Raw genomic sequence first — 13,123 nt, forward strand, 5'->3', positions numbered from 1 at the left:
CTCCCTGAGCGGGTCTCCGAGGCCCCCGCCGAGCTCTTCCGTTCCCTCCCGTGGCCTCCACCAGGCCGCAGCCCCCAGCCCGGGCGACCGACTCGCCAGGGTCCGCCCCGCCGCCGCGGCCCGGGCCCGGCCGCTCCTCCCCCGATGATGTCACGTCCCCGGCCGCCCCTCGGCCGGCCGCGCCGCCCCGCCCCCGCCTCCCCCGGGCCCCCGTCCCCTGGGCCCGCCCGCTCCCGACATCCCTCCTCCCGCCCGCGCTCCCTCCCTTCGGCTACCGCTCCCCCGGGAGCGGCGGCGGCGGCGGCGGCGGGATGGCCCGGGCCCGCGGCCAGGCCCCGGGGAGCGGCGGGCGGCGGCGGCCGCGGCGGGGCGGCGCGGGAACCGGGCCCCGGGGGGAGTCGGCCGGGCTGCTGCTGCTGCTGCTCCAGGTGCTGCCGCCCGGGGCTACGGCAGGGCCGGGACGCCGGAGCACGCGGGGCGCCGGCGGCGGCGGCGTCTGCTGGCCCGGCGCGGCCCCAGCCTTTCCCCGGGACGCGCGGCTGCTGCTGCTCCTGCCGCCGCTGCCGCCACTGTCGCCGCCGCCGCCGAGCTCCGCGCCCGCAGCCTCCGCCTCCCGGATGGTAATCAGCGCCCCGCGCTGGCGCTGCGGGCGGGCGGGAGGTGGGGGCGGCGAGGGGGAAAGGGCGGGCAGCCCCGAGCCCCCGCCTTGCCCGAGGCAGTTCCCGGGGCGCTCGGGCCCCCCCCTCCGACGACCGCGGCCCCGGGCAGCCGCCAGAGCGCGCCTCTGGGGCGCCTCCGCGCGGACCGGGTGCGGGCTCCGCTCCCCGCCCTCCCCGCCCCGCTCGCAGTCCGCCCGCCAGCGCTCAGGCCGCGGGGGAATCCCTCCATCTCCCCGCCCCGCGCCCCAGGAGGGGAGGGGACAGCGCCGGCACCCGCGGACTTGCTTTCTCCGAGGGAGCGCCCAAGAGGCGAGCGCGCACTGAGCCGCCCGGACTCGGTGCTGCGCTGCTGGAGGCGCCTGGTGCCGTCGGGTCGGGCTGAGCTAGACGCCTGCAGCCTCGGCGGGACCGGATCCCGGGCGGCGGGGGCGCCCACTCACTGCGCGCTCTCATGTTCCCTGCGCAGGAGGCTCTGCCCCGCGGCGGGCTGAACCTGAAGGAGGAGCCGCTGCTGCCCGCCGGCCTGGGCTCAGTGCGCTCCTGGATGCAGGGCGCGGGCATCCTGGACGCCAGCACCGCGGCGCAGAGGTAAGCGCTGGGACCAGACCCGGTGCGCTCGGGTTGGACGGCTCCGCGCCGCCTCGGCTCAGCTTGTTGGAGCTGCTGGAGCCAGGGGCGGAAGGAGCCCTAACTCTGGACGGTCCCGGCGAGCTCCCCCGCCCACCCGGTCCGGAGCGCCTGTGCTGCCTCCTGAGGTTGTGGGGCGGGCCGGGGCGGGGCTTCTGCCTCCACTCCAGGCTGTCCCGGCAGATGTATGACGGCTGCTCGCGGGTGCGGCGATGAACGCCACCCCAGCTGGGCCGTCTATGGCTCTGAGAGAAGAGGCAGAGCCCCAAGCCATGACCCACAGCCACCGGCTGTCTAGGAACGTCCAGCCCCTCCTTCCTGGGCAGTCCCAGTGCCTCTCCTTGTCCAATTCCGCAGCTCTCTGTCAGGAAAGGCACGAAACCCAGCCCCCTTTTTCCTTTCCCACGCCCCTCAGAATTGGAGGATGGGGGTGTGCAGACCCAGAGAAGCAGCTGGGGGCTGGACAGTGGCGAAGAGATGAGGTGGGCAGTCGGTCTGGCTGGACTGATTGGCCTGAGAAGCGGGCAGGGGCCCTGCCTCTCCCTCAGGTGTTTTTCTGGTAGGTCCTGTGGAAGGCAGAGAGTCCCTGGGAACCCAGCACCCGCGCCGGTCTCCTCTGACTCCTTTGCAAGGATCTGGGAACGTTAGTAGGGGATTGACTCCAGGATTTGAAGGCGAACTTTAAAAGTTTATTGACCTGCCCCCAAACCACCTGCACCTCCTGGCTTTTTGCACCTTCAGCGGTGACCATGGAGGGAGGCATTTAGGTATCCTATGGGGAGTCACTATGGTTTAGGATTAGGGAGGTGCCAGCTCTGCTGACAGCTGGGACAGGGTTGGCACTGGGCTTCCCAGAAGTCTGAGCTGTTGCAGCAGCCCGAAGGGATTCCGAATGGGGGGCTTAGGGCAGACCGGGCCTGACACAGGAGCCCACATTCACACCCAAGAGGACGCCTCAGTCTCACCCTGTAACAGACACACCGCGCTTCATGCGCAAACTGAAGCCCGTCCTTTCCTGGCCCGTCAGGAGGGAACACTGTGGGGCTCTGGAGCTGATCTCTTCCGGAAGAGAAAGGGTCTTGTGGATGAATTAATTTCCAAAAGTTTTACAAGGGATATAGCTATATTCCAGAAAAATTGGAAAATAAAAAATTTAGTCCCTCCTCTCTAATACTACTACTGTCAACATTTTAGTGTATTTCCTTCCTATTTTTCTTTCCATTAACTTGTGTTTTCCTGTGCTATGCTTACAATTCCACTTCCTGCCTGATCTTCTGTTGGTTCTGGCTTTTTGTTCAATTTGAGACGGTCAGTTTCTTTAACATGGCCCCCTCTTTATCCCCACCACCTGCTGTGTGGCGAGAGCTCTTTGTAAGAGTGGATGAGGAGTGCTGACAGGGGCCTCTGGGAGTTAAGTTTCCATTTCTTTACCTCTGTGCCTACCCAGAGGCAGGTCTGATGAAGGGGAAGCAAATGTGAAGGAGGCAGTGCCCTTGGAGTCTGTGTGGGGTTCAGAGCATGGGCCACAGCAGTGGTGTCTGCACATAGTGGGGCTGCGTGGGCTTGGGGTGTCCAGTAGGAGTCCCCACATTGTGAGGGCCACATTGCTGGGATGCAGAGGGCTTCTGCAATGTGAACAGGGGCTTTCTCGAGGCTCAGTCTGCTAATCCCCAAGTTTGGAGACTTCTCTGTCTCAGGACATAGACTGGGAGCCCCCACTCGCTTTGTTGTTCAGCTGACTGTCCTCCCAATCCCAGAAGGAGCCACTTTGTCCTTCCTTCCCACTCTTCCTCGTGTTGTCTGTTATCACTCCGGTTGTATCTTGTTCCTCAGTCAGTCCTCTGCGCAGGTCTTCTCATCCCAAATCAGCAACAGTGAAAATTCCTCCCCCTGCCCCTGCCCCCGCCTACATCCGCTGCCTGGTTTCTCTCCCTCTTGTCTCTGAGAAACTTGCACGGAAGCGCTCTCCCAGAAGGCTCCCTGGGATCCGAGAGGTGGCTTTGACACCTTCCTCAGCCTCACCCCACAGTTGCCTGGTTGTCAAGGCTTAGGAATGTTCCTTTCCGTGTCCTAGTCCCAATCTCAGTGCCCTCCGCCACCGCTTTTAGCAATGAAACCCCTGGCCCTCCACCCACTTCCTCCCTGGCTTGAAGGTTAATTGCACCCTGGTTACCACCTCAGCCTCCTGGCCCAGTGCCTAGCCCCAGCCATTCACCACTCCCCTAAAACCATCCTCCCTGCACTGGGGACCAAAGCAGTATTTCCAAAGTACTTTTTTCTGCTCATGTCTCTCTCTGATTACAAATAAAGTGACCAGGCTGGGCATGGTGGCTCACACCTGTAATTCCAGCACTTTGGGAGGCCAAGGTGGGCGTTCACTTGAGGTCAGGAGTTCGAAACCAGGCTAGCCAACAGTAGAGAGCATCATCTCTACTAATAATGCAAAAATAAACCGGGCGTGGTGAAGCATGCCTGTAGTCCCAGCTACTTGGGAGGCTGGGGTGGGAGGATTGCTTGAGCCTGGGAGGCAGAGGCTTCAGTAAGCCAAGATCGCACCACTGCACTCCAGTCTGGGCGGCAGAGTGAAACTGTGCCTTAAAAATAAATAAGTAGGCCGGGCGCGGTGGCTCAAGCCTGTAATCCCAGCACTTTGGGAGGCCGAGACGGGCAGATCACGAGGTCAGGAGATCGAGACCATCCTGGCTAACACGGTGAAACCCCGTCTCTACTAAAAAATACAAAAAACTAGCCGGGCGCGGTGGCGGGCGCCTGTAGTCCCAACTACTCGGGAGGCTGAGGCAGGAGAATGGCGTGAACCCGGGAGGCGGAGCTTGCAGTGAGCTGAGATCCGGCCACTGGACTCCAGCCTGGGCGGCAGAGCGAGACTCCGTCTCAAAAAAATAAATAAATAAATAAAAAATACAAAAAAAATTAGCCAGGCTAGGTGGCGGGCGCCTGTAATCCCAGCTACTCAGGAGGCTGAGGGAGGAGAATGGTGTGAACCCGGGAGGCGGAACTTGCAGTGAGCTGAGATCAGCCACTGCACTCCAGCCTGTGTGACAGAGCGAGACTCCGTCTCAATAAATAAATAAATAAATAAATAAAATAAAATAAAGTGACCAACCCCCAAGCCCCACTGCTTCCTCATGGATATCTCCAACATTCAAGGCCTATCATGGTCTGACTCCAGTCTTCCTCCCCAGCCTCCTCTGCATGATACTTGGCAGGCAATGGATACTTGGAGAATTAGCTGCACCACTGGTTAAGTGCTGTGGTCTATTGAAACAGTCCCTCTGCCCTCAGCACCTGCACATCCCCTGCATTAAGTCTCACCAGCCTCAGGACTCCCTCCCACACCCACCGAGCCCAGCACCTGCTCTTTCTATGCCCTCCCACCATGCCCAGGGCAGTGGTTTTAGTGCTGCCTACGAATGCTTACCACAGGCCAGCATCTGCTGTCCTCTGCCTGTCCCGGTCCTCCTTGCCCTGCCAGCTGGGGCCTTCCATTAAGGCAAGGGTAGCGGTCTGTTCATCCTTGTGTCCACAGCACCTGGGGCAGGCTCAAGCAGTCCATGCGGGGTGGGGGTGATGACAGTCTGCCAGAGGAAGCAGGAATGTTTCCCAGAGGGCTCCCAAGTCCCCTTATGTTGGGTTCCCCTCTTGACTTTAGAAGACTCCAGGTTCTACCTGACCCAGGAATCAGCTACTGGAGCAGCTTCTCCTGCCCAGTTCTACAGCTTGGCTTTTACAATAATGCCAAGATTTTACAGAAGGTGGGTGGGGAGGAAAAGGCCCAGAAGGCCTGCTAAGATGAGTGAGGGAGGCTGTGCCAACAGGAAGGAAAGGTCTGAGCAAAAGAGGGGTAGGGAGAGCAGAGGGGCTGCATACCCTTAAACTGGAGGCAATGGGGATGGAAAGGCTGGTGGAGAGGGCTGCCCTCTCCCTACCAAGGTCTTCCTACCAGGGAAGTCTGCACAAGGACCCCTGCCCCTGCCCTGAGCCAACAGGACTTTATCTCTAAGATCCATTTGCCCAGCCCCAGCCCATCTTCCCCTGACTCCCCTGAAGACCCAAGTCCTCCTGCTGGCACACTCAGCACAGAAGTAGCTCTCCTTTCCTTCTGATATGCTTCCCAGTCTGGGGAGACCTCTGGAGGGCCCAGGCCAGGCCTCCCCCTGGAGGAGACCCCTGGAGGACCTAGGCCAGCCCTCCCACTGGAGCTGGTCCCAGCACACTAGCAGGGCCCCGGAGAGGGAGGCCAGCTGGGGCTGCCTTTCCTGTAAGCAGCTGCAGGCTAGCATCCCTGCTAGGAAATGCTTTTGTTTGTTTTAATAATTCATAGCCGATCTTCAGCCTGGGACCTGGCAGGCAGGCCTGTGGGTGGGTGGTGAGAGGGTGGGCAGAGAGCAGTGGAGTGGGGAGTCTTTAGGTGGAATTGAGGGCCAAAGGAAGAGGGGGAGAGCAGGTCTGTGAGATCCTTCCCCCTCCCTCTCCACCTCCTTCAGGGACTTTGGTCACTGTACCAATTTCCTGGGGCAGGTGAGCTGGGGCAGTGGGAAGAGGGAATAGGGACCTCCCCCAGACCCAAACCTCACCTCCAGCAGGACCATCTGGACACAGGCTCTGGGCAGCTCTCTGCAGCCACCAGGTCCTCCCTGTGCGAGCATTGTTGAGGTGGGTGTGCCCCACTGAGCTGCTCCTTTTATCTTCCCCAGTCTGCAGCATGGCCAGGGGTTGACATGTCAGGGACTGGGCAGGGCCAGGCCAATAGATCTTGTCTGGGGCATTAATGCCAGGCCCAGCTTGATCATCATCAGCAGTCCCGGGGTCCAGAGGATGCCTTCAGGGGAGAGTGGGGCCCAACGGGATGCTTGGAGGAAGGGGGGATGTAGAGGAAAGGGACTGATGGAGTCCTGTCAGGATGGGACTAAGAAGAGCCACATTTGACAGAGAGAGACTTGGGGGAAATCTGTGGAAAGGGATGAGATGCAGGAGTCATACTCTTTTTGCTCCTTCCACTTCCTGGGATGAGGGGTGTCAACAAGGAGCCTCCCCCTATTACTGATGAAAGTAGGGCTTATCCCCTGTAGCCCCAGCATCCCAGACTCAAAGACAAGTTAGGCCCAGGTCAAGGCACAAGCTCAAAACCTTGAGTTATCAAGGCAGCCAAGAGTTAGGATTTGGTGGGGAGAAGGGAAGGCAAGAGGCCTGGGGGTGCCTCTGAGAGGAGGCTAAGGCTCCAGCCTCGGTCATTTGTCCTCTGTGGGATTTGAGCTGGCTGTGGCTAAATTGCTCACATTTATAACAAGCATGTAGTCAAGGATGTGAAGAGCCATGAGTAGCCTTGGGAAGAGAGAACAGAGACTGTGAGGGGGGCTGTGTCTGCACCAGACAGTTATGCTGTGGCAGGGGTGAGCAGCTGCCATGAGAAGGGCCCTGGAGTGTCCTGCTCAGCCTTGCAAAGGAGCATCTTCCAGGACCTGCTGGGCAGCCCCAGCAATAGCAGTCAGACACCTCTGCAGCTTCCCACGTCTCCCCACATGCATCCGTGTACACTCTGGAGCACAGTCTACCTGAATGGCCTAGGCTGTGAAGGTCAGGTTGCCCTTGGTATTGGCTTGAACCTGGATTCTTAACAGTGCTCAGGAAGTCCATGCACACCCATGCTCACTACAAAGCATGTTGACTCTGACCAAAATGCATCTGTGCAACGTAAATCTTTTTTGGTGTCTCAAACAATCTCCTTTAATTTTCGGCCTATTTAACAAAAGATGGGAAGGAGGTGAGTGGGGCACAGTGGAAATACAAAAGTGAGCATATTCTCTTCCCAAATCTGGGTTCTTTAATACAGGAGCAAATGTCTCACTGCCTCAGGACACTCTGGAGTTGAGAAGAAAGTGTTTTGAACATTGTGCTTGAAACAATCTTTTTAAGAAAGCGAGGAAATGTATAATTCATTTTGCAGTCTTGCAAAAGTGGTTAATGTGGCTGATTTTGTCACTCAGCTGCATTTCTCTGGAAAAGGCGCTTATGTGGCATGGTTTGTTCACTAATGATGCTAAGTGAATAAGCTGTTTCTGAATTATGGGCGTGAGCATTACATGTGCCAGGTGAGGCAGTTCTTTCTTGTATTTGTCATAAACTGATACCTGCCAAGCTGCACTCAGGCCCTTGGGGCTGTAGCTTTACTGGCATCCATTATACCTCAGGCCTCTGAATGGCTGGCAGTTGGTACCCACCCACATCCCCTCAGGACCCTTGGTCAAGGGTCTGCCTCCTCCGCTGTTATCTGCTTCCCTTTGCTTGAGGACTTGCTCAGGCTGCCAGAGCCTGCTCTGCCCACTTGCACAGCAGCCCAGAAGTACCTGAGAAGTAACAGCCCTAGAAGCCCTCCACCAGTGACTGACTAGAGTTGGTAGATAAATACCCCAGCTCCCTCACCCATCCCTCTGGTTGGATAATGCTGAGGCACACATTCCATGCTGTTTCCAGAGTTCCCCATGGGATGGAGCTCCAGGTGCCCACAGTGTGGAGTTGTTGAAAATGCACCCTCTATATGCTGCGTTCTCATCTTTGTCTCACCCCCAACCCCCAGTGTTTCCAAATCACTGCCCAGATACACTGTTGGTACCTCCACTCCCTTGCTGTGTGTTTCTTGCTTATCCAGCTTGGGGTCAATCAGGAGAAGGGAGCACCATCCACACCTGCCTCTGTCGCTCTTGAGCCCTATTCCCTGCAATGTGCTGTTCCTTGTGTCCTTCTCTGTCTCTTGTTCATAGGAAATATCCTTTACTCATCTTGCCTTGAGCTTCTCCAAGCCTGGCAGGGCCATGAATAGGGTGAACTGGAGACGTTCCCAGGCAAGGAGCAGCCTCATGTGCGCTGCAGGGCTCTTGCCCACTCTGCGGTCCTCCTCTGGTTGGAAGGGGGCTGGGGCTGTCATTAACACTGCCCTGTTGTCCACTGCACGGATCTTTTCCTGAAGCTGTAAACTAACCAGTGCTGCTCCACCGGTGGGTGTGAGCCTGGGAGGATGAGTGTGCCTCAGACCCACTGAGCTGTGCTGGGAAAGGGCAGGATGCCGCTCTGGGCTGCCTCGGGGCAGTGGACTGAGCCCAAACCTACTATGGGGCAGGGCACAGGCATGCAAAGCAGGGAAGCCCCTTCATGCCCCCAGCTGGCAGGAGATGCTGGCCCAGAGACCCCCGGGGAACCTGCTGTCTTCCCCCTCCCCAGGTCCCTGTGCCCTCGCTCCTGTGTAATCCCCTCCTGCAGGGATGCTGAACCCTGTGAAGGAAGCTTGGCTTGGGGCTTATGCCAGGCTTCCCAGGTCTGGTCCTCAGCAGCCTGTCAGAAGCTGGGGGGCATCCAGGACCCAGGAATGGCTGATATTTGGGTGGGACAGGAAGCTCAAGCCAGCATCTTTGATTTATGCTGCACTAGTCTGGAATTTGGCCTGAGCACTTGCAGGGTGTCTGTGTAGAAAGGGCATGTCCAGTGGTCTGGGAGATTCTGTTCTCAGCACCCACCACTCCTCTGGCAAGGCCTCCTTTGCTCTCTACAGCCTCCCTCCCCGCTGCCTGAGAGCCTTCCAGGCCCCTTCACTGGGCTGGATGACAGGATAAAAATCCACAGGGACCTGGGGTTGCTTCACAAACCCACCTCCTCTGACCTTCTCTCCCACTAGGTGGTCCTGGAACCCATCCCCAGTGGAGTTCAAGTTAAGCTGGTCCTGGGAGCAGGAGGGAGGAGCTCAGGGTTGAGGCCTCATTAGCATATTCATCAGCAGTAATCAGGGCCCCGCTGTGATCGAAAGCCCTCTTAGGGCTTCCCTGCCTCTTGCTGGCTGGGGAGCGGGTGAGGGGCGATCAAGGCCTCAACTTGAAAGGACTGCAGCCTGAGAGCGAGGGGGTGGAGGGAACAGGGAAGGATGGAGGGACAGTGAATTCCCTAGGGAAAGGAGCATCTGTAAAAACAATCTGTGGTCAGAAAGAAAGGTGCCAAGCAGAGCAGTGGCTCAAGCCTATAATCCCAGCACTTTGGGAGGCCAAGGCAGGAGGATCACTGGAGCCCAGGAGTTCAAGATCAGTCTGGACAACATAGTGAGACCCCATCTTTCCAAAATTAATTTGCTGGGCGTGGTGGCTTATGCCTGTAGTCCCAGCTATTCAGAAGGCTGAGGTAGGAGGATCATGTGAGCCTAGGAGGTTGAGGCTGCAGTGAGCTATAATTGTGCTGTCGCACTCCAGCCTGGGTGACAGAGCAAGATCCTGTCTCAAAAAAAAAAAAAAAAAAATGGTATTGGAGGTCCCCTCCCCTCATCTTGATCAGGGACAAGAAGACTTATGGCTTCTACCTCCTAAGTCAGCATTTCATGTGGACCACTGCGGGAGGCTCCGGGGCAAGCTTTCAAGAGGAGGAAACATTTTCATTTTACTATTTATTATAATTTGTATGTGTAAAGCAATAGCAAGTGCCTCATGCCCATGACATCCCAGATGTTAATGGCTTAGCGTGAAGTCTAGTAAAAGAATAAATTGATTTAAAGTTATATGAAGAATAATAGTAAGTAGTGGTGACTGTGGCAGCCATTGTCACAGGAGCACGCTCATGGTGGGCACCTGGACAAGCTGACCTAAGTGGCCCTCAAGGCAGTTCCCCATCCTCTTCGCTTCCCTGCATCCCTGCAAGTCTCTCACTTGTCCTCCACACGGCACCCTCCTTTCCCCCATAGCATTTTTAAGCCTTGCCTGGCTTCAGAACTTTCTAGTGGCCTTTAGTCATGTTTCCCAAGCCATGACCCTCAACAAAAGTGCTCCGTAACCAAGCAAGCAGGGTGTGTTATTTGGCGAGGCATAGTGGTTGGCACCTGTAATCCCAGCACTTTGGGAGGCCAAGGTGGGAGAAAGCTGGAGGCCAGAAGTTCGAGTCCAGCCTGGGCAACATATGGAGACCTCATCTCTACAAAAAGTAAACAAAATTATCCAGGCATGGTGGTGCGTGCCTGTAGTCCCAGCTAGTCAGGAGGCTGAGGTAGGAGGATTGCCTGAGCCCCAGAGGTTGAGGCTACAGTAAGCTGAGATCACACTACTGCACTCCAGCCTGGACAACAGAGCAAAACCCTGTCTAAAAAAAAAAAAAAAAAAAAAAATTACTCCAAGCTGGGCATGGTGGCTCACGCCTGTAACCCCAGCTCTTTGGGAGGCTGAGGCAGGAGGATCGCTTAAGTCTAGGAGTTCAAGGTTGCAGTGAGCTATGATTACGCCACTCCACTTCAGCCTGGATGACAGAGCAAAACCCTGTCTCAAAAAAAATTATTCCATATTGGGCGTGGTGGCTCATGCCTGTAATCACAGCACTTTGGGAGGCCAAGGCAGGAGGATCATTTGAGCCCAGGAGTTCAATACCAGTCTGAACAACATGGCGAAACCCTGTCTCTACAAAAAAATTAAAAATTTAGCCGGGTCTGGAGTCACCTGTAGTCCCACCTCCTTGGAGGACTGAGGCAGGAGGATCATTTGAGCCAGTAGGTCGAAGCTGCAGTGAGCCGTGATTGCACCCTGCACTCCAGCCTGCATGACAGAGTGAGATCCTGCCTTGAAGAAAAAAAGGCAGGGCAGATCTTGAATCCAAGTCTCTCTGTCTTCAAATTTGTATCTTTAAAAAAAAAGGACTCTAAAACTTAGCAACTTAAGACAACAAATATTTATTATCACACAATTTCTGAGGTCAGAAATAAGGGAGCAGACTAGCCTGGTGGTTCTGGATCAGGGCCTCTCATGAGGCTGCAGCAAGATGAGAGCTGGGGCCACAGTCGTCTGAAGGATTGACTGAGGCGGGTGGATCTGCTTCCAGGTTGCTCATGCTGGCAAGTCAGGACTGGCTATCGGCAGGAGGCCTCAGTTCTTCTCCCTGTGGACCTCTCCATAGGGCTACTTGAGTGTCCTCAAGACATGGCAGTTGGCTTCTCCCTGAATCACTAATCCAAAAGAGAGAACAAGGCAGAAGCTGCAGTGCTTTCATGATCTGACCTTGGAAGTTATATGCTATTACTCCTGCCCTAGTCTCCTGGCCCCACAGGCCAATCCCAACACAATACAAGAGGGGGCTAACTAAGGGCATGAATCCCAGGCAGTGGGGATCACTGGGAACCATCTTGTAGACTGGCTCCCACTCATGCAGAGCACCAGCCCTAGCCAACTCAAGCAGGGTCCATTCCTGGAGGGTGTCCCAGGCCCCCCCAAATACACCCATGTCTGTGGCCACAGCACCCTTTTCTCAAGGGAGGCTCTGGAGCCATGAGAGATCTAAGGAACACCCTTTGGAAGGCCGTGGCTCAGAGAAGAGAATCTAACCCCTTCCCTTGGGGTCTATGTCCCTTCATGATCTGGCACAAACTTCCAGTACAAACTTTCCTTCTTTCACTTCACATTTCGACACCTGCGGTACAGCAGCAGCCTCTACACATCCAGCCATTCCTTATGCTGTTTATTCTGTCCTTTTCCTCGTTCACCTATTGAGCTCCTGTTTATTCCTCAAGGACTTAAGGAAAAGTCACCATTCCATGAAGCCTTCCCTTCATCTCCTATAAAAAGAATTAATATTTTCTTCCTTTGCTTCTCGAGTTTTTGCATGGTGACATCTTTCGGGGGGCACCTGCCCCTTTGTCTGATGTCGTACCTCTCTGTCTCTCTCCCCTCTTCCAGGCATTTGCCTCCAGCCCCAGTTGTTGCCGTGTGTCCAGTGCTTGCTGTATCATTGGGATGCAGGGGATATTTGGGGCAGAGGGAATCCCTTCCTCCTGCTGTCACCCTGGCCTTGCTTCTGGGCATGGTTTCTGATGAGCCAGGAGAGATCCCTTAGCAAGGCCAGATGAGAAATTCCTCCTGCCCAAGGGAGCCTGTGGTTGTCTCTCCCAAAGCCTGGAGGCAGGTCCCTTTACATCTTGGGGGTGCTTCCCACATTCAGCCAGGGCCCAGGCCAGGCAGACTAGTGGTCCTGAACCGGTTTGACGTCTGCAAGGGTCTGATGGACATCATCATTCCCCAGGCAACACCACAGGCTCATGACAGCCTCAGCCTGGGCTGGGGTTTAGTAGGATATCTGTTCTAGGGCCCCTTGGGTCTCCTTGAAGCCCTAAAGGGCAGTCACAAGAGCTTCTGGTCAGAAAGACGGATTGGTTCATACTTTTGATTTTGGAGACTGGCCTTGCAAAATGTGCGGCCTAGGGAAAAGCCTGGGAGGGAGTCTGACAGGGTCTCCTCCTTTGCAGTCACCACTGTGCCTCTTGTTTTCCAGGGGGCAGGCTGGGGTGCCCTCAGTGCTGAGAGACCTCTATCTGGAAGCGAGATGGCCCTGGTCAGGCTGGAAAGGGCCTGTCTAGTTGGATTAAACTCTTGGCATCTTGGAGCCATGTCCTGGCCAGCATGCCTGCCTGGCCTGAGGCACTGGAGTCTTTCTCACTGGGGGGCCCTTCCAGTGGTTTCCCAGCTCTTTTCCTCCCACAGTGGCGTGGGTCTGGCACGAGCACATTTTGAGAAGCAGCCTCCCTCCAACCTCAGGAAATCCAACTTCTTCCACTTCGTGCTGGCCATGTACGACCGGCAGGGGCAGCCCGTGGAGGTGGAGCGCACAGCCTTCATCGACTTTGTGGAAAAGGACCGAGTGAGAGGCTCGTGGGCTTGGCTGGGACTGGCCCCGGGAGGGAACCCCCAACCACACACACACGCACATAGGCGTGCACACACACACACACACACACACACTGGGCAGATGAATGGATGGATGCTGGTTGAGTGGCTGGAAGGGTGGGAAAGAAGTTGGGGTTAGGAGAAGGG

The 13,123-nt window shown here is 56.5% G+C and overlaps 3 protein-coding genes across 3 annotated transcripts in view; 1 reads left to right on the plus strand and 2 right to left on the minus strand.

Moving 5' to 3' along the window:
- The window catches only part of SNRPB (small nuclear ribonucleoprotein polypeptides B and B1), a 350,333-nt gene that overhangs the window by 231,214 nt on the left and 105,996 nt on the right, over window positions 1–13,123 (minus strand). The gene's annotated exons all lie outside the window — the stretch shown is intronic.
- Window positions 1–13,123, minus strand: part of FASTKD5 (FAST kinase domains 5) — a 488,950-nt gene that overhangs the window by 30,880 nt on the left and 444,947 nt on the right. The window lies entirely within an intron of this gene.
- The window catches only part of EBF4 (EBF family member 4), a 65,927-nt gene continuing 53,397 nt past the window's right edge, over window positions 594–13,123 (plus strand). Inside the window, exons 1-3 of the mRNA XM_050745674.1 lie at window positions 594–620; window positions 1,126–1,247; window positions 12,794–12,950. Coding sequence (XP_050601631.1) covers window positions 618–620; window positions 1,126–1,247; window positions 12,794–12,950 — 282 coding nt within the window. The 5' untranslated portion in view covers window positions 594–617. The remainder of the gene's footprint in view (window positions 621–1,125; window positions 1,248–12,793; window positions 12,951–13,123) is intronic.

Source organism: Macaca thibetana, chromosome 10 (genome assembly GCF_024542745.1).
Source record: "Macaca thibetana thibetana isolate TM-01 chromosome 10, ASM2454274v1, whole genome shotgun sequence".
In the NCBI taxonomy this organism is placed as follows: domain Eukaryota; kingdom Metazoa; phylum Chordata; class Mammalia; order Primates; family Cercopithecidae; genus Macaca; species Macaca thibetana.